At 37.9% G+C, this 22,665-nt stretch overlaps 1 protein-coding gene across 1 annotated transcript; it reads left to right on the top strand.

The window, feature by feature from the left end:
• Positions 1-9,272: 9,272 nt before the first annotated feature.
• LOC148947859 (uncharacterized) lies at positions 9,273-9,581 on the top strand. Its single transcript, XM_089096025.1, has one exon. The coding sequence runs from the start codon at positions 9,273-9,275 to the stop codon at positions 9,579-9,581; it is 309 nt and encodes a 102-aa protein (XP_088952151.1).
• The last annotated feature ends 13,084 nt before the right edge of the window (positions 9,582-22,665 follow it).

The raw sequence follows: 22,665 nt of genomic DNA, 5'->3' as shown, positions 1-22,665 counted from the left end.
ACGATGTTGGCACAATGTACTATTTATTATTATTTTTTTCCTTTAGAGCAGGGCACTTCTTATCGAAGAAGTTGTCGTTGAAACTTCGAAAAGGGCTCATTCAATTGGAAATTGGAGTGGCTTGTGCCCTTTTTAATAGTCGAAAGTGATTTGAAGGCAACAAACACCCCTTCCACGCCCATTATTTCCAGAAACACATCAAATCAAAATTTTGAGATAGCCATTTTGTTCAGCGTAGTTGATTTCAAAATGGAAATTATATTTTTGAGGAGGACACTCCTCCACATCCTTCAGGTCAAGGGTTTTAAGTTATACAATGGGGGCATATAAGGTTTTTATAGAAGGCGTTGTCGTAGAAACTTCAAAAAGGCTCATTCGATTGGAAATTTAAAGAGCTAGTGCCCTTTTTAATAGTCGAAAGTGATTGGAGGGCAACTAGTCTTCCCCACGCCCATCATTTCTCCAAACACGTCCAATCAAAATTTTGAGATAGCAATTTTGTTCAGCGTAGTTTATTTCCAGATAGAAAATAGATTTTTGAGGAGGACACTCCCCCACAACCCTCGGGGCAAGGGTTTTAAGTTATGCCTTGAGGGCATATAAACGATGTTGGCACAAAGTACTATTTTTTTTTCTTCAGAGCAGGGTACTTCGTATCGAAGAAGTTGTCGTAGAAACTTCGAAAAGGGATCTTTCAATTAGACATTGGAGTGGCTTGCGCCCTTATTAATAGTCGAAAGTGATTGGAAAGCAACTACCACCCCTTCCACGCCCACCATTTCCCGAAACACATCCAATCAAATTTTTGAGATAGCCATTTTGTTTAGCGTAGTTGATTTCCAGATAGAAATTATGTTTTTGAGGAGGAAACTCCCCCACAGTCTTCACGACAAGCGTTTAAGTTATGCCCTGGGGGCATATAAGGTTTTTATAGAAAGGGTTGTCGTAGAAACTTTAAAACGGGCTCATTTGATTGGAAATTCAAAGGGCTAGAACCCTTTTTAATAGTCAAAAGTTATTAGAGGGAACCTAGCCCCCCCCCCACGGCGATCATTCCCACAAACACGTCCAATTAAAATTTCAAGATTGTCATTTTGTTCAGCGTAGTTGATTTCCAGATAGAAAATATGTTTTTGAGGAGGACACTCCCCCACAACCCTTGGGGCAAGGGTTTTAAGTTATGTCCTGAGGCATATAAGAATGAAGTTTGCTTAATCTATTTTTATTTTCCTTAGAGCAAGTAGGGAGGACCATAGTACTCCCATTGCTCACCCCTGCTGCCATCTACAATTGAGTCTGACTCTGATCCCACACCATATATGGGCATAGAGTCCCTAGTGAGAACACCTGTGCTGTCAGTCCGACGGGGCACCATATATGGGCATGGAATCCCCAGGGAGAACACGCTTCCGAGAAATTCGTGCTCGTCCAGGAGAATTGTTTCCGGGCAAAGTTTATTAATGTCTGACGGGGAATGTCAAGGTTGATTGATTTGTTGGTGTTCGTCCAGGAGAATTGTTTCCGGGTGAAGTTTATTAATGTCTGACGGATGATGTCAAGGTTGATTGATTTGTTGGTGTTCATCCAGGAGAATTATCTCCGGGCGAATGTTTTGATCTTAGAGATGAAGAGATTAACGCGGGAAAGAGTTTCCTAGGAATTTCAAATGTGACAGCGCAGGGATGTCAAAACAAAAGGAACACGCAGAAATTACGTTTAGGGATTATTTGGGCGAAACCGTTTTGAGACATTTTAGAAGATGATTTAAGCGAAACCGATTGAAGCATTTTAGAAGATGATTTTAGAAGATGATTTAGAAGAGGATTTGAGGGTGAAACTCTATGGTCGTTATAATACACAAGTTCTATTTGAACAGTTTTGTGAGGTCCTCTACCCCAGCCCCAAAGGGCTCCGATCCCCCTACCCCAACCCCGAAGGAAGCCCCCCGCCCCCAAAGGTCCCCCGGGCTCCCAAAGTACCACCCGGCCCCCCGAAGGCCCCCAAAGGCCCCCCGGGCCCCCAAAGAGCCCCTTCCCCATTTTTTTTAATACTTTTTTGTGCACTTGAGACACAGAAGGGACCCCACATTTCAAAAGGCTTCATTATATCTTTTCAGAACAAGTTCCTTTCTTAATGTCATTCCTAAACCCATTTTACAAGTTGAAGTATCCATCCTTTTCACCCACAACTTTACTTTACAGCTTTTTGAACGCCCCAAAACCAAGCAGTACTTTTCAAAACGCATCTCAGAACAAGTTCCTTTCTTAATGTCCCTCCTAAACCCATTTTACAAGTTGAAGTACCCATCCTTTCCCCCATAACTTTACTTTACGACTTTTTGCACACCCCAACATCAAGCAATACTTTTAAAAGGCATTTCAGAACAAGTTATTTTCTTAATATCCTTCCTAAACCAATTTTACAGGTTGAAGTACTCATCTTTTTCACCACAACTTTACTTTACGACTTTTTGCATACCCCAACATCAAGCAATACTTTTGAAAAGGCTTGATTATATCTTTTCAGAACAAGTTATTTACTTAATGTCCTACCTAAACCAATTTTACAAGTTGAAGTACTCATCTTTTCCCCCACAACTTTACTATAAGGCTTTTCGAATACCCCGACATCAAACAATACTTTTCAAAAGGCTTTATTATATCTTTTCAGAACAAGTTCTTTACGTAATTTTCTTCCTAAACCCATTTTACAAGTTGAAGTACTTATCTTTTTCCCCACAACTTTAATTTACGACTTTTTTGCACACCCAAACATCAAGCAATACTTTTCAAAAGGCTTTATTATATCTTTTCAGATCAAATTTTTTTCTTAATGTCCTTCCTAAACCAAATTTACATGTAGAAGTAGTCAAATATTTTACTACAATTTTATTTTACGACTTTTTGCACACCCCATAGATCAAGCAATACTTTTCAAAAGGCTTTATTATATCTTTTCAGAACAAGTTCCTTTCTTAATATCCTTCTTAAACCAATTTTACAAATTCCAAATTTTTCCTTAGTAGATAGAAAAAGCTGCTTCATATTTGCGAATATTTTCTAGGAAGATACGCAGTGCTATTTCAATTTAAATTTTCTCAATGAAGTGTAGAAAAGTTCAAGTTCTCTTCTGAATTTTCTCAATGAAAAAGAAATTGTTTATTAATCAATTCTATTTTTCCAAATAATATAAAAAATTTTCACTTCGGATCAGATTTTTCCAAAGAGATGAAAAATTTTAAATACTGCTCCTAATTTTTCATGGAAGATAGAAAAGTTCAAGTTCTCTTCTGAATTTTACCAAAGAACACACTCCAATTGTAATTTCTCCAGAGAATATAAAAATCTTCCACTTCAGTTTTAAGTTCACCAAAGACATAAAAAAATTTAAAGTTCTATTCTAAATTTTTCAATAGTAGATAGAAAAAGCTATAGCATACTTGTGAATATTTTCCCGGAAGATAAAAAGTTCTAGTTCAATTTTTAATTTTCTCAACGAAGTGAAAAAAAGTTCAAGTTATATTCTAAATTTTCTCAATGAAAAATAAATTAGTTATTGATCATTTCTATTTTTCCAAATAATATAAATATTTTCCAACTTCAAAATGGGCAAACACAAAAACTTACACACACAAAAACTTACACACACAAACTTACACTTACACACACACAAAAACTTACACACACACACAAAAACTTATACACACACACACAAACTTACACTCACACACACACAAACTTACACAAACACACAAAAAAAAAAAAAAACAAAAACCAATAAAAAAAAACATAAACTTAAACAAACAAAAAAAACTAAATTACACAAACAAAATTACACGCACACAAAAACTTACACACACAAACACTTACACACACACACAAAAACTTACACATACACACACACAAAAACTTACACGCACACAAAAACTTACACACACACACAAAAACTTACACACACACAAAAACTAACACACACACACACAATACTTACACCCACACACACACACAAACACAAACTTACACACACACACAAACATACACACACACAAAATAACTTACACACACAAAAAAACTTACACACAAAAAAACTTACAAACACACACAAAAACTTCCACACACACACAAAAACTTACTCACGCGCAAACACTTACACACACACACACACAAACTTACACACACAAAAACTTACACACACACACACAAAAACTAACACACAAAAAAAAAAGAAAACACACACAAACAAACTTAAACAAAAACAAAAAAACTAACACACACACACAAAAAAACTTACACACACACACACAAACTTACACACACACACAAAAACTTACACACAAAAAAAAAACTTACACACACAAAAACTTACACACACAAAAAAACTTACACACACAAACAAAATCTTACACACACACACAAACTAAAAAAAACAAAAAAACTAACACACAAACAAAAAATTAAACACACACAAAAACTTACACACACACAAAAACTTACACACACACAAAAAAACTTACATACACAAAAAAACTTACACCCACACACAAAAACTTACACTCACGCACAAAAACTTACACACACACACAAAAACTTACACACACGCACAAAAACTTACACACAAACACACATAAAAACTTACACACACACACAAAAACTTACACACACACACAAAAACTAACACACACACACAAACTTACACACACAAAAACTTACATCTACACACAAAAACTTACACACACACACACACAAACTTAAACACACACACACACACAAAATTACACACACACAAAAAAACTTACACACACACACAAAAACTTACACACACGCACAAAAACTTACACAAACAAAAAAACTTACACACACACAAAAATTTACACACACACAAACACTTACACACACACAAACACACTAACACACACACAAATTTACACACACAAAAAAACTCAAACACACACAAAAACTTACACAGACACAAAAACTTACACACACACAAAAAAATTTACATGCACAAAAAAACTTACACCCACACACAAAAACTTACACACACTCACAAAAACTTACACACACACACGCACAAACACAAAAAAACACACACAAAAACTTACACACACACACATAAAAACTTACACACACACACATAAAATTACACACCCACAAAAACTAACCCACACACACATAAAAACATACACACACACAAAAAATTATACAAATACAAAAACTTACACACACACAAAAACATAAACATACAAAAATAAACTTACACACAAACACAAAAACTTACACACACACACACACAAACACTAACACACACAAAAAAACAAAAACAAACCAAAAAACAAACTGACACACAAACAAAAACTTACACACAAATAAAAACTCACACACACACACTAAAACTAACACACAAAAAAAAAATAACACACACATAAAAACTTACACACACACACAAAAACTAACACATACACAAGGAAACTTACACACACACACAAAAACTTACACACACACAAAAACTTACACACATATAAAAACTTACACACACACACAAAAACTTACACACACACACACACAAACTTACACACACACACAAAAACATACACACACACACACACAAACCTACACACACACACACAAAATAACACACACACACAAAATAAAACACACACAAAAAAAATAACACACACACACACACAAAGAAACTAACACACAAACACTAAAACAAACACAAACACAAAGAAACTTACACAAACACACAAAAACTTACACACACACACAAACTAACACACACACACAAACATACACACACACAAAAACCAACACACACATACAAAAACTTACACAAACACACAAACTTACACACACACACACAAACTTACAAACACACACAAACTTACACACACACACAAATACTTACACACACACACACACAAAAACTTACACACACACACAAAAACTAACACACACACACAAAAACTAATACAAACACACAAAAACATACACACACACAAAAACTTACACAAACAAAAAAACTTACACACACACAAAAAATGACACACACACACAAAAAATTACACACACACAAAAACTTACACACACACAAAAACTTACACACACACACAAAAACTTACACACACACACACACAAAAACTTACACACACAAAAAAACTTACACACACACAAAAACTTACACACACTCACAAATTTACACACACACACACACACAAAAACTTACACACACACACAAAAACTTACACACACACAAAAACTTACACACACATACAAAAACTAACACACACACACAAAAAATTACACACAAACAAAAACTAAAACACACACAAAAACATAAAAACACACAAAAAAAAAAACACACAAACAAAAAAACTAACACAAACACACAAACTTACACACACACAAAAACTTACACACACACAAAAACTTACACACAAACAAAAACTTACACACACACAAAAACTTACACACACAAAAACTTACACCCTTGCCCTGAGGACTGTGACGGGGTTGTCATCCTCAAAGACCTAATTTCCAGAACTTAAAACTACGTTGAATAAAATGGCTATCTCAATGTTTCGATTAAATGTGTTTGGGGAAAAGGTGGGCGTGAGAGGCGGGTTAGTTGCCCTCTAATCACTTACGACTATTAAAAAGGACACTAGCCTTTTATATTTCCAATCGAATGAGCCTTTTTAGAAATTTCTACAACAACACCTTCTATAAAAAAAACTTTTATGCCCCCAGGGCATAACTTACAACCGTTGCCCTAAGGGCTGTGGGGGACTGTCCTCTGCTAAAACATAATTTCTATGTAGAAATCAACTACGCTGAACAGAATGGCTATCTCAAAATTTTGATTGGGTGTGTTTCGGGAAATGGTGGGCATGGAAGGGGTGTAGTCGCCTTCCAATCACTTTCGACTATTAAAAAAGGCACCAGCCACTCCAATTTCCAACTGAATGAGCCCTTTTCGAAGTTTCTACGACAACTTCTTCGATACGAAGTGCCCTGCTCTAAAGGAAAAAATTAATAAATAATACATTATGCGAACATCGTTCTTACATGCCCCCAGGGCATAACTTAAACCCTTGCCCTGAGGGTTGTGGGGGAGTGTCCTCCTCAAAAACATATTTTATATCTGAATAAAATGGCTATCTAAAAATTTAGATTGGATGTATTTGGGAGAATGATGGGCGTCGGGGGCTAATTGCCCTCCAATCACTTTCAACTATTAAAAAGGGCACTAGTCACTCCAATTTCCAATCGAATGAGCTCTTTTCAAAATTTCTATGACAACTCCCTCGATACGAAGTGCCCTGGTATGAAAAAAAATAATACATTGTGCCAACGATTTTTACTTAGGCAGCGCAATCGTGCTGCCTATGATGTATACGACAACGTTCTATATAAACCTTATATGCCCCCAGGGCAAAACAAACACTTGCCCCCAGGGCAAACCCTTGCACTGAGGGCTCTGAGGGGGGTAAAGATCCTAAAAGACCAAATTTCCAGAACTTTCAACTATGTTGAACAAAATGGATATCTCAGAATTTTTATTGGATATGTTTTGGAAAATGGTGGGCGTGAGAGGGGCGTTAGTCGCTCTCCAATCACTTTCAACTATTAAAAAAGGCACTAGCCCTTTCAATTTCCAGTTGAAAGAGCCCTTTTGAAGTTTCTACGATAACGCTTTCAATAAAAATTTTATATGCCCTCAGGGCATAACTTAAAACCCTTGCCCTGAGGGCTGTGGGGGGGGGGGGAGAGGGGTTGTCACGCTTAAAGACCTAATTTCCAAAATTTCAACTACGTTGAATAAAATGTATATATAAAAATTTTGATTGGATGTGTTTTGGGTAAAGGTGGGCGTGAGAGGGGGGTTTGTTGCCCTCAAATCACTTTCGACTATTAAAAAAGGGTACTAGCCCTTTGAATTTCAAATTGATTGAGCCCTTTTTCAAATTTCTAGGACAAAGATTTCAATAAAAGCCTTATATGCTCCGAGGGCATAACTTACAACCCTTGCCATGAAGATTGTGGGGGGAGTGTCCTGCTCAAGGGTATAATTTCCTGAACTTTGAACGTCGTGGGACAAATTGGCTATCTCACAATTTTTATTGCATGTGTTTGGGGAAATGGTGAGCGTGAAAGGGGTGTTAGTTGCGTTCCAATGCCTTTTGACTATTAAAAAGGACACTAGCCATTTCAATTTCCAATCGAATGAGCCCTTTTTGAAGTTTCTACGACAACACGTTCTACAAAAACCTAATATCCCCCAGGGCATAACTTACAACCCTTGCCCTGAAGGCCATGGGGGAGTGTTCTCCTCAAAAACATAATTTCTATCTGGAAGTCAACTACGCTGAACAAAATGTCTATCTTAAAATTTTGATTGGATCTGTTTCGGGAAGTGGTGGGCATGGAAGGGGTGTTAGTTGCCTTACAATCACTTTCGAATATTAAAAAGGGCACAAATCCCTCCAATTTCCAATTGAATGAGCCCTTTCCGAAGTTTCTACGAAAACTTCTTCGATAAGGAAAAAATAATAAATGATACATTCTGCCAATATCGTTCTTATATGCCCTCAGGGCATAATTTCAAACCCTTGCCCGGGGGTTGCGGGGGAGTATCCTCCTCAAAAACATATATCTTCTATCTGGAAATAAACTACGCTGAACAAAATGGTTATCTAAAAATTTTGATTGGATGTGTTTGGGGGAATGATGGGCGTGGGGGAGGCTAGTTGCAGTCCAATCACTTTCGACTATTAAAAAGGGCACTATCCACTCCAATTTCCAATCGAATGAGCCCTTTTTGAAGTTTCTACGACAACTCCTTCGATACGAAGTGCCCAGATATGGAGAAAGAAGAAAACAAATAATACATTGTGTCCACACCGTTCTTTACTTAGGCAGCGCTGTCGCGCTGCCTATGAAAGCCTCAAAATCAGTCTGTGACAACAACCAGCCTATCAGTCTGACCAGCCATGTTGCTAAAATAATCACAAAAGTTATGATAGGGCGCATCCGAGCAATGTGCTTAGCAGTCATCCCAGAACACCAAATGGGTTCTAAGTGAATAGGTTACTGGTTGATCATATTTTCACAGCCCGTTATATCATGGAAATATATCTTTAGTGAGGACATAGTATCTATCAGCTCTTCATAGATGTCAAACAGGCTTTTGACCTCGTCTGTACAGAAGGTCTATGGGGCATTTTGCTTAACTTTAGAATTACACCTAATATGGTCTCCCTATTAATGAACATGTGCACGAAGTTCAGATGCCGTGTTATGACTGGAGAAGGCCTTACCGTTGGGTTTGCAATATCAATTGGTGTTCTACAAGGTTTAATCCTATCACCAAATCTCTTCAATCTGTTTTTTACTGCTGTCTTTTCAGTCACTGATAGCCCATCTGGTGCCCTCATAGGAAGGGTAATGATCGATAAACTTGCTTATGCCGACGATACAGCCCTAGTTTCTGAGTCCCACCGTGATCTTTTATCCTGGACCGACAACATTCACAGGACCACCGACCTCAATGCCTTGAAAACGATGGCCATGCGCTGCTAACGTAGACCTGATCCCCGGGTGAGCTCAGCGGCGGATCCAGGGGGCCGGGGGGCCCGCGGCCCCCCCCCCCCCAGATTTTCTGGCGCCCTCGCATCCATCGTGCAAACGACCCCTTTTTGCGAATGATTCAACTAAGGCCGACGCTAAAAAAAAAAAATCGGATACGCCGTCATTTTTAACTTTCTTTTTATCACATTATCTAAAGTTCAAATCCGACACTGCACGAATCATGATTATTGGGTTTATTTTTGGGACGTGCTAAACGAGCAAAACATTTTGTGAATGCTTACGAGAAACGCATGTCTTTGGGGAGTTGCGTGGGTGGTTAGATCCAACCGGCGGGAGGCTAGGCGCGAGCGACCCTGCCACTGCCTTCGGAGTGTTTTTGCTCCGTGTGTTAGACCAGTTAGACGGAAACGCATTTAAAATGGATCGGAAAAAAAAAAATCAGGGCATGAATATAGAACAGAGAAGAAACAAAGAATGATGGCGGAAAGCCGTAAAGGATCGAGGGACATCTCTGATTATTTTGCCAAGAAAGATCAGATTAAAGGTAAGCTTTTAAAGATAGAACAATAAGGAAGGAGTGTCGTTTAAAGTGGGTATCAACACTTCTAATTTATAGCTTTAGCCCATTGTCGGATAGCTTTCCTGATAAGGCTCATTCGTCAAGCATCATCGCGTACCAGCTGCTTTTGTTGTTATATATTGCATACGGTCCCTCTTGTACAGTGTTCTTCGTATGCAATTTGTCCGAAGCGTTTGACCTGATTTTTACCAGCCCACTCGTCTCGCCTGACGGTTATGATATTGGCTTAAATCAGTATTTTTACCGACACACCGTGTCAGCTCTGAAATTATCTTTCAAATTCTTGCAGTTAAAGCTCTCTCTTTAGCCTTGTAAACTTCGGTGATAATTGTTTCGGGTTTCAGCTCTTGAAAAATATTTGTTAGCATATGTCGGGGATCGGTTCTTGGGGTTGCAAATTAAATTAGTGATGTTTAGGGTGGTATTTTATTTTAAAGTCCGGGTTTCCTAGAAATAGTTTTGGGGTATGAAAGTTCAAGATTGTTGGGGGAGTTTAAAGTTAATGTTGCTGATTCAGTTTATTTTCAAATTTAGTTCCAATTCTGCCTTCACCATGTTGAGAGTTAAATCTACTAAAGCAAGCCATTATACAAAGTGTATATACGTTTACAATAAATGTCTTGTGCAAACTTTAAAAGAGAAACTTTTTTGTTAGATGTTGAAACGACGGCAACTTCTGATGCCCACTCTGAGTCGACGGTCGGAATGCACAAAAACGCATTCAGCCAGGAGAACGAACTGTCACCAACAACTCCGTCCACTTCACAGACGGCCTTCATAACAAACTTCGGGGAAACGACACACACTGATCAGCTGACTGAAGGATCAAGAAGCAGTACTCAAACCTTGGTGGTACATAGCCCAACACTGATTTCACAGTCCCCGCACCCGCAGCAGAATCAAAGCGCTATTTTTTCGCCTGAAACTGACTTCACGCTGTCGAATGACTTTGGTATTGCAGTAGCGCTGAAAGAGCGAAATCAGTTGTCTTCTGGCGAAATTATGTTTTTTTTTAACGAAAGGTGGAAGCCGAAGAACCAATCTGATCTTCCAGTCTCGACACAAAAGAGAAAAGGTGGCGAAGTCAAGCGTCGCTTGAATACCGAACATCTTGCCCGGTATCCTTGGCTCGCAGTGAGTCGTCATCCAGACCACGAAGGCCTTTGGTGCAGTGTTTGTGTTTTGATGAGGACCAACGAAAGCGGAGGAGGATGGTCGGCTTTATCTGGAGGCGGCGGAGGGCAAAAAATGGGAAAGTTGGTCTTGAAACCGCTAAAAGACTATTCGAAACTTACCGGGAAAGATGGTGCGCTGACAAACCATGCTGAAGCACAGTTTCACAAATACTGCCAGGAAAAAGCTGCCGCGCTGCTAACAACGTTTCAGCGCGGTAGTCAAGATCAAGATATCAGGAATGCTCTGGACTGTGAAAGGGTCAAGCAAATACAGCAGAACCGTGCACTCTTGAGAATCGTTGTTGAAACTGTCAAGCTTTGCGGGTCACAGAATATCCACCTTCGTGGCCACCGTGATGATGGCAAACTTGATATCCAAGACTCTGATGTCATTACAGCAGTAAACGACGGGAATTTCCGCCACCTACTTCGGCATCGGATTCAGAGTGGAGACTCGCAACTTAAAAATTTACTTGAAAATGCACCGAGCAACGCCAAATATACGAGTAAACAGATCCAGAATGAACTGATTGCAACAATTGGGGAAATGATAAAAACCAAAGTAGTGAGAAAAGCAAACAAAGCAACAGTTTGGTGTCTTCTTGCGGACGAGTTAACAGACAGGCAGACCAGGGAGCTGATGGTCATTGTTTGTCGTTATGTGTGTAAAACCGAGCAGGGATACGTGATTCGAGAAGATCCTTTTGCAGTTGTCGATGCCTTTCAAACCCTGTCAAGACTCGCTGGAGATGAGGAAAGTGACGACGGTAGAAGCATCGAAGAGAAGCTAGACGGCAAGAGCCTCGGGAAGCTGCTGTTGAGTGAGGTCAGGAAGTCAAATCTGGATTTGTCAAAGTGCGTTGGTCAAGGATACGGCAAAGCTGCTAGCATGGCAAGCTTGACAAATGGTGCTGCTGCTGAAGTTAAACGCCAGTGTGAACTGGCAGATTACTTCCACTGTGTGAGCCATGCCACAAATCTCTCATGTTCAAAGATAGTTTCAGTTCCCATTCTGCGCAATGCCCAAGACGTTGTTCGAGACACAATTTCTAACTTCAGCTCAAGTGCCAAGAGAACAAGACTTCTAAAAAAGCATCTTATCGCGGACAAAGCTAAAACAGAGACACTCGTCAGTCTTTGTACCACGAGATTTGTAGAGAGACACGAAGCAATCAGCAGGTTTTGGGACTCCCTTCCGTCGATCGTTTCTGCTCTGCAGGAGATGGAAGGATGGCACGATCGAGAGGCAAGTAGCAGAGCTTATGCATTACGATCCTGCATTGAAAAATCAGATACACTCGTAGGACTGGTTTGCCTGAATTCGTTTTCGTCGATCATGAAACCTTTGGCCGAGTCACTACAACAGAAGGATGGTGACCTCGTGGGAGCCTTGTCCCTCATTAGCAGCGTGAAGGCAATGCTGGAAGATATGCGATCACATGCCGAAACCAAATTCAGACTGCTTTACGAAGATCTTCTGAAAATGGCCGAAAAGATTGATGCTACCATCAAGGTAACGCAGCCACGCATAGCTTCACGTTCTACATACCGGGCAGGGGTACCCAAGATGGATCCAGAAAGTCATTATAGGATGGCGGCATTTATTCCAGCCCTGGACGCCATGCTGCTTGATTTTACGGAGCGGTTCAGCTGCCATTTTACGAATGCTGCAAAACTTTCAGCTTTGATCCCGGCTGTGGTTAATGGCAAACGCTGGGAGGACGTTCAGCCAGGGTACGAAAAGTACAAGGAGCTGCTCGTGGGTACGGAGATAGACGTTAAAACCGAGTTCGAGACTTGGAACAAGTATTGGTCTAAGGAAACCGTGCAAAAACCGAAAACAGCTATTTCAGCGCTGAACAGTTGTCAGGAAAATGTATTTCCCAACATCTTCGCATTGTTGACAATTCTCGCGACGCTTCCTGTGTCAACCTGTGAAGCAGAACGAATGTTTTCAAAGGTTGACAGGACATGTTCATCAATACGAAGCACGATGACTGAAGAGAGGTTGGAGGCTCTACTACTCATGCAGACTTACAGAGACGAACTGCCGAAAACAGACGATGCTATCGATATGTTCGCTCTCAGAAAAGCTCGCCGATTGAGTTTAGTTGGGTAGTGTGGTACTGTTTTTATTTTCTTTTGCTACATTTTACCTTTATGAGCATATTTGGCAGTGTTTTCATATAAATAAAGAGCTATCAAATTAGTCCTGTATAATCAGTTTTTGGCGCCATGTGTCCGGCGCGGCCCCCCCCCCCCAAGATTTTCCTCTAGATCTGCCGGTGGGTGAACTCCAGCATGAAGACGAAATTATAGAGTGGGTCGAAGAATTTATCTACCTTAGTGCTTAGTAGCTTACTCACCTCCGACTATACCCGCTCCAAATATATCAAGAGACACCTGACACTTGCGAATTCCAACTATAAGAGTCTGATGCCCAACTGGAAGTATAAGAACTTATCAAAAACGCTTAAAGTGAGGCTATTTAACTCGCTTATCACCCCTATCACCATTTATGCCTATGAATCCTGGACTCTACAAACAGAAAATAAGTATCGTATTGTTGCCTTTAAAACAAAATCACTGCGACGCATTGCCGGTATCGCTTCTCATGATAGAATTTTCAACATCAAGCTTCTCCGTTATCTCAAGGTCAAACTAACCATCCGACAGAATAAAACTACATCAGCTTAGGGCACACACAACCTATGAATAGCTCTCGTCTCCCGAAGATAGCATTTGAGGGCCGAGTACATGGTTCTGAGTATAGAGGGCACCCCTCCCCCTAAAAAAAGAAGAGATGGACGGACTACTTCTCGTCACTTTTATTACCGCACCTTCTCTGCCTCGCAGAAGATATAAGTGCATGCAGGAGTTACATCAATAGACTGGTAAAAGAAGAGGTCCCACAAAGATTAAAACTGCGGGATATCAAGACCAATTTGCTATGAATTCTGCGTGTTGATGTTGTTGTTTGTTTTTCTCTTTATATTTTTTCTGTATATTTATTTATGTAAGAAGGATTTTTTTTGTTATTGGAAGAGTTATCTCTGATAAAAAGAGAGATGTTTTTGTTAAGTAAATTTTTTTTTGTGTATGATAGAGTTTGGCTAGTAGCCCTTAGTTATATGAGTTTAAAGTGATTTGGATGTGGCCTTATATAAGGCTATTATCGTTCATTAGTTCTTATTTTAGTTTACTTAATTTTTTTTTGGTATTTGTGTTTTTGGTGCTCGGTTATGGCCCCATTATTTCCTCGACCTTGAAGGTAGAACGGAAATTTGGGGTAAGTTAAATAGTTTTGTTTTTCTCGCTTCGTTCTCTTGCCCTTCTTCGATTTTTGATAATGGTTGAGTTAAATTTGAATAGATTGAGGGAACTTGAGAGTCGTCGTGTTTTTTTTTCTCAGATGAGTGAGGGTATAATGAATGAAGACCAGGTTGAGAGTGGAATGAAATGTCGAGTATGCTTATTTAAAATATTTCTGCCTGAATGAGTTGAATGAATGGAAAGGTAAGCAGGAGCTGAAAATGTTTGGTATGAATTGTCGTGGTTTAAATAGTGCGTTTAATTATCCTAATGAAGTTTCATCTAGGCTTGAACCTGATGTAATGGCTTTGACAGAAACTTGGTTAAGTGACCCTAACTCTTCATTATTGGATATACCAGGCTATAGGTTGTTTCTTCGGAATCGAGTGGAAAGACAGCATGGTGGCCTTGCAATTTATGTGAAAAATGGACATAATGTTAAGCCAAGGCCGGGTATTGCTGTATATCGAGAAATTATTTTTGAATCAATGGTGTTAGAGGTTTCGTTGTCTGGGCAAAAATATTTCTTGTTGTTGTTTATAGGCCCCCTCAGGAAATGTGGATGAGTTTTTGGATCTGATAAATAATGTGTTGGTTAGAATACCGGATTTGCGATTGCCTTATAATTGATTTTAATATTGATTTAAATAATGTGCAAGATTTGAATTCGAACGCAAGAAGTTTTTTGAATCTTATGTTTTGTTATGGTCTTTGTCCTTCTGTTAATATTTCAACTAGAATATATGGAGCTTCTACATCTGTTATTGATAATATGTTTCTGAATGTTAGTTGCGACCTGTCGCGAGTGCTAGTGAACGAAGTTCCCGATCACTATGCTACTGCAGTCCGTGCAGCTTTGAGTTGTTGTCTTCAAGGAGATGGTACGACTGGAGTTAAACAACCTATAATTGTTAAGAAAACTATAGATAAATATAGGACTAGACTTGGGAATGAACCATCTGAATGTCTTAATGGCACTGATTGTATTAATGATAAATTTGGCAAATGGTATGATAAACTGATTCAGATCTACTATGAAAGTCTAGAGTTTAAACAAAAGCGTACACGTTATGATGTTGCTAAGAAACCATGGATATCTAAAGCGCTACTTAAATCGATGGATAAAAGACAAGTGCTATATGAAAAGTCTACTAAAAATGGATCCTAATCAGATAAAGATATTTATAAAAGTTATAACAGAAATCTTTTAAGACAGGCTATAAAGCTCTACTTTGAAATTACATTTCAAGAAGTAGAGGGAAACCCTGTAAAAATGTTGAGAATCATCAAGTTGGTAGTGAACCCATGAGCTGCTTCGAATATCCCTGACATTCCAGATTCTCAATTGGATAACCAAGTTGCTAATGATATGTGTGCAAATTTTACAGATATTGGTAAGAGTGTATCTGATAGTGTTGTACAGCCACCGAGTGATGGCTCTTATAATGACTCTTTTGGTGAGGCAGCTGAAGTCTCTATATTTTTAGGACCAATGGCTCTTGCAGAGTTTGAGACGACCCTGAAGTCAATGAAGAATTCGGCAGCTGGGTCGGATTTTTTAGTGCTAAAATTCTTCGTTCAGTTTTCTCTACAATTTCAGGTCATCTGTTGTATTTGATTAATTCATGTTTTAAGAGTGGAGTTTACCCGGATTGTTTGTAAAGTGCTCATGGGGTACCGATGTTTAAAAATGGTGATAAGAATGATATGAATAATTAGAGACCAATATCAATGCTCCCAATAATAATGCGCCTGTTTGAAAAACTGATTTATGTAAGAACGGTGGATTTTTTAAATAGAAATTCGTATTTTCAACCTGCTGTGTTTCCTTTTCGATATGGGATGTCAACAGAGCAAGCATTGCTTTTCTTAACAATATTTCTCAATGATTCTCTGGATACTGGGTTGAAAGTTGCATCTATATTTCTGGATATTATGAAAGCATTCGACTCCGTTGACCATAGTATATTATTATCAAAAATTATTTGTGGTAATATTCACAATTTGATTTTTTCTTTTTTGAGTGGAAGGAAACAGTGTGCATTCTGAAGTTGAAAGTGTTCATTCTGATTATATGAATGTGAGTGGAGTACCACAGGGTTCTGTGCTTGGTCCCTTGTTGTTTTTAATCAATATTAATGATCTGAATGCAGATTGAGTCATGTGGGACCTGCATCTAAACGGTCAAAGATGATATCGCCTAGCTTCAATGATGACACACAGTATTCAGTGGCAGCTGTGACTGAGGCAGATTTATTTATGCTGTTAAATACAAGAATGAGTTGGATTGCGTGTAAATAAATTATGTTGGAATCATAGTAAAAGTAAATTTATTCTATATGGAAGAAGTGCTAATTATTATCCTTGGATCCATGGTATTCAACTAGAATGTGAATATCTCCAGAGACATAGATATGTCCAATATCTTGGTGTCCAAGTCGATGAGTGTCTTGCGTTTAAACCTCACATTGAATGAGGTGTACTAATCGCCAGGAATGTAGGAATACTGCGGAAACTGAAACATTTTTTCCCTCCTCAAATTTTGAGAATTCTGTATTTCTTGCTAGTCCACCCATATCTGTTATAATGTGTAAGTACATGGTCAGCGACATTTAATACTTATCTACTGCCACTGAGAATTCTATAAAATAAAGCTGTTTGTGTTTTATCTGGAATGCGTGGCTCTGACTCGGTTCGAACGCATTACAACGGTATTAAGATTCTGCCACTGTTCGGCCTAGTTAAGTTTTGCACGGCATGTTTAAAAGCTTTAATTACCTGCTACCTGTATGTTTCTCGATTGGATTTACTGAAGCCTAACATTGGTTTGAGACAAGGAATGCCCATTCAATACGAACCACGTTCCCTGTAAGAACAAGGTCTACATTTTCTATCCTTTTTTGTGGCCCAGCTGTCTGGAACAAACTTCCAGAGGAGATAAAAAACAAGACAGATCTGGTTAAATTTCCAAATTCCCTCAGGGTTGGTTGTTTTTCTTAATATGTAAGATTTTAGGGGTTGTGTGTAGAGAAGTATTGGTTGAATGTTGTTGGTGAGATGATTGTTTGGGTTTTGAATGGAGGAGTTTTTTTGTGATTGTTGTGAGGTGTTTTGGTTTGTTTGTATAGATGATTTTCAAGTTCCCACTTTTTGATTTCATTATTGGACGGGTGGGAGAGTAAAGCGAGCGAAGATAACCTATATATATATAGGTTAGGGTCCGAGGAAATAAAAGAAAATAATTGTTATATTTTTTTCTCTTTAAGTGTTTTTTTCTAGCTTTTGTCCGGCATGCAGTAATGCATTGGATAGTGTTTTTTAAATGAGAAGTTTGTTTATTTATTTATTGTAACCCGCTTATAAATAAAAAAAAATTATGTTAAGGACTTCTTTATAAAATGATCGGTTCTTCATAAAAGCTGCCTTTAATAATACCACAACTAAACCGGAATGTTGAAAACAAATATGAAAGCGTACTAATGAGAAATATAGAGCTAACGTGAAATATTAAAATACCACTTTTTGTTCTTATGCGTTTCTTAGCCTCTGTCCCATTGGCCTTTTAGCTTGACAAATAATGAAAACAGAATAATAAAAGCAAAAAAAACGCAACAAAAGCCAAACACTATTGTAAACCATAATAATTACAATAATGAAGGATAGAAAGCACTGATACATTAGCTTCACCGTCAAACTGGACAGCTGCTCCCCCCCCCCCCCTGCTGGTAAAATTAAATTAAAAATGAACTGTGTGTAATATTAAAAAATGTATAGCACTTATTGGGTAAAATTTTGTTTGTCATGCGTTATTCTAACACCATTAGGTATAAAGCGCAAAAACGTCCTTTTTAAATTATGGCCTTAATAGTGCCAGAACAATTGTCACTAAATTCAGGCATTCGCTACCCTAGGGGTGCTCCGTTGGATCTAAACTCTACTCGGTAGCTTGCTAATGTCGAGAACCAAAACCACTTGGAGACTAGATAAGTGGCTTGTTAACTCAGAACTCAGTACTGCACTCTTACGACATTGGAATTTAGGTTTTTGCGTAGAGTTGCATGAGTAATACACAAACAGAGATGTCTCCCCTTTTTTCAATCTGATATTTCCTACTTTTTTCCGATTGTAACGATTTTTAGCTACTAATGATCCCGCTGTTTCCCTGCATATATGGTGACAATTTCATATCATCTCCAATATTTCATTGATCTCCCTTAGGACAAATACTAGCAACCCGCATCCTCTTTTCTAAGAACCTTTATATGTTACCGAAATTTACGAGCTGCAATCTCGATTTGAGATCCACATAAGCCTGACCTAGGTGTCGAAGAACTGACTTTAGTTATACCCTTCCAGAATGATCAGAAGCAAAATCTAATTTTCTCTTATCTTTATTAAAATGGATTTCTTATAGCATTCTCTATTTGGAAAAACATAATCATCTTGTTTCTATTTGGTATGCATCCATCAAGACCTTGTCCAAGAGGGGGGGGGGGGGGTTTGGGTTTGCATCACCCCCAAAAAAAAATTTCCGACGTGTAAAAGCGTAACAAAAATAATATAAACATATTTTGATGTTTTTAAAGCTTTTTATACCCCCCCCCCCTCTCCCAAAAAGAACCTCTCCCCCCAAAAGAAACATTTGGATATGCCCTTAGCATCCACAAAATTAAATTTTAAAATGTAGAAAATAATTCTTTAGTTTTTGGAACACAAAAAATGCTCCTTTGGCTTAAATCAAAAACTTCTACCGTAGAAACCCGGTTTTTAAATTTCAGATGTTTCTCACGCAGCCATCGTCTCTTCAATCACCTTGAAACAAAGCCAGACAGTTATCCGGCATGCAAGAACTGTTAGCCATTGAAATCAATCTTCAGTGAAGACAAGTTCTTCGAGGTCAGACAAGGCATTTCCAAATAATTTCAGTCAGTGTTGCATGTGAAAACGGAAACGAATAAGGATTCTTGTAGTGGAAAATGGTAGTTATATTTGATAGATCACCAGATTTGGACAAAAGAAAGTTATCAACAATCAAAGTATAACATGATGCTTCTTTTAGAAAGCACGCTATTTAGTAGAAATAAACTTTTTACGGAAAGCATATAGCCACTACTATGCAACAAAGCAATAAAATTAAAAATAAGTAGGCTACTCTTTAACTGGCTAGAAACATCCATTTCTGGAACAAAATCTTATAAGGCCCCCTTCAAAATTAAAATTTGAAATTAAGGATTAAGTTCAAAAAAATGATTCGAAGAAGGTCTTCAGAGCAATTAAGCATCAAGAAAAAAAAGTAACGTAGATAATTAGTAATTTGAAGTGAATTCTAGAGACCGAGAGGAAATCAGGTGAAAATGATAAAGTATCAAGCGAAGACAAAAAACATATTGGCAACAGATAGTATAACTGTTACTACTATGCAACTTTTTCCTCAATACTCTCATTGGCACGCTACTTACCAGGAATTTAAACAGGAGGGGAGCCCCCCCCCCCCCCCGAGTTCCTAAATATTACTCAGATTTTCGAAATTGTTCAAATCGTAATTGTTTTTCAAATGAGCTCTTAACCTGAACTTTATCATGTTACTGTGCCCCATTAATAACTGGGGGGGGGGGAGGAGAATAAAAAATACGATTCATTGCCACCCATGCAAAAAGTGGTTTCCTTGTTGCTCAGGGTGCGGGGGGGGGGGCTGTAATTCTTCTGATTGTGGTTTTCAATAATGACAATTCTTCTGATTTGGGTTTTCGGTAATGGCAATTCCCATGGTGCACATTTTGTTTCTATCTGGTGCCATTATTAAGTAATTTCCGACTCTGTTTTGGAGTTCTTATAAATTTTCCACGTAATAACATTTTACTATTAAAATAAATCTAACTAATAATTATAATTCCTGAATCAGCAACAAATTTGAGATTTTTCTTCTTCTAAGACATTTTAGAAGACGCATAATAAGAAAACAGTAAATTTAAAAGGTTTCAATAAGCTCTTTTAAACAGGACTGTAATTTACTAATCTTAGTTTTACTCTGAAAACTAAGATTAACCTTTAGAATTCCAGCATCCAGAGAAACAGGTCAGTTTTCTGTAATATATCTTTGCCTCTTTGTACTATACGGCTCATTTTTTTTCCTTCACTGTCATTTTGACATTATTCGGGAAAATTGGCTCCAACATTGTCCCCCCCCCGTCCAGATTTTGACTAAATTACGCCACTGCTTTTGAACCCAATTTAGTACTTGCAATTGCCTATTGAAAGCTCGAAATGATTAAAAATCAATTGTAATCAATTGTAATAAGCATATTGAGCAGGAACACTTTGAATAGAAATTTTCTCTCCTGGGTAGAGCCGTTTTGAGAGTAAACACCCATAAAAATGATAATATCTGAATAGCAAAATCCAAATGATTTTAAGCTTTAAACAGTTCCAGATGACAAAACCACACATTAAAATAACTAAAAGAAGAACTTAAAATACAACTCCAAGTTCTGAATGTGATTTTAATCCGCATTAATTAACCACATTTTCCCAGTACGCGTAAATACGTTAATACAGTACGCTGTACACTATGCCAAAGCATACGTCAATTAGCCACTAATAATACCATAGAAAATCGGGTAGCATAATCATAAAAGAGGCCAATGCCACTTTATTCGATATTTAGCTATTTATGCAGCCTGGATACACTCAGCTTGAGGAATCGATTGATCGAGACAGAAATTTTGTATCTATCACTGTTCCAGATATACAAAAGAAACATATGTCGCTCAAGCTATGCCGCTCGGCAAAACCTTTTTTTTTTGCTTTCTTGAAAAGTTTAGGAAATTGCATTTGTCTCTCTTTTAATTGACGGAGCCGAAATAGTCTAGGTAGAATTTCTAAGGATGAAAAAACTTCAATTATGTGACTGAAAACAGCTTTCAGTACTAGTAATTTTTCAATATGTACATAAACGGACTTCAGGGAGCCGCTGCCTAACCGTAGAATTATTAAAGATGGAAGACTAAATATAAAGGGCTGATGAGATTTAATTATGTTTTTTTATATCAATTTTACATCAATGTTAGTCCTATCGATACCCGCGACTATTTTGGCTGTCAAAATAACACCATCTAAGTCTTGAAACCTGAAAGCCAATTTTTGGTACCCTAAAAATTGATACCTGAAAATTGAGATCTTCTAGGATTAAGATTTTTTGTTCCAAAATTATGAAGTTTTTAGGGAAGTATCACATTTTTGTCAGTGTTGGCTCGTTGAACCGTGAAAATAAATAGGCAAACCAAGTGGATAAAGTCAACTACAGCTTACGTCCATGAAAATTGAAACATTAAGAATCCATTAATTCCTAAAGATATCTACACCTTCAAAGGAAAATTGTAGCTTATTAAGGTTTTTGGTGTCGTTTATTTTGAGAAATTTTGCTAACTTTTCATTTATAGGCTATTTCTTGTTTTAGCAGGGCTCCCGCTACTACAAAAAATACATAACTGTGCATGGAAGTGGTTTTCGTTAGAAATTAAGTACCCGATTTTTTCGATTTTTTTAAATATATTTGGTTGCAGACTGGCATGTTAATAGATTGAGAGGGAGTAGTTAATCCGGACTTGTCCCGATCAAAGATAGGATTGGGGCTACAATTAGCGATAAGGAAATTGTTAAAGAGAGATGGACAGAACATTTTGAGAATGTGCTAAACCGAGATAGAGTTGCAGGAAAAGATACAGAGGAAAACGAAAAAGTTTGTGATGGCTAAGATGTGAAGGAAGATATGTTTTGCAGGTTGCAGATTCGGTTGCTGGTAAAAATATAGAGGAAAATGAAAAAAGTGTGTGATACCTTGAATGTGAAGGAAGATTTGTTTTGTGTGGAAGAATTAGTGACAGTACTAAAAGGATTAAAAAATAATAAGGCTCCTGGTGGTGATAGTGTGGTAAATGGTGGCTTAAATATGGTGGCTCTGAGGTTAAAAATAAGTTACTGAAGAATATGAACATGATTTTGAAAAAGG

The sequence above is a fragment of the Artemia sp. Qi Xiang Cuo genome, chromosome 10, assembly GCF_049724085.1.
Source record: "Artemia sp. Qi Xiang Cuo chromosome 10, ASM4972408v1, whole genome shotgun sequence".
NCBI lineage: Eukaryota > Metazoa > Arthropoda > Branchiopoda > Anostraca > Artemiidae > Artemia > Artemia sp. Qi Xiang Cuo.
The sequence above is the reverse complement of the archived record's forward strand: the minus strand, read 5'-3'. Positions and strand labels throughout refer to the sequence as shown.

What these genes read in the sequence shown, in the direction of transcription:
- LOC148947859 (XM_089096025.1), top strand. Translation starts at nt 9,273, where the DNA reads ATGTGCACGAAGTTCAGATGCCGTGTTATGACTGGAGAAGGCCTTACC.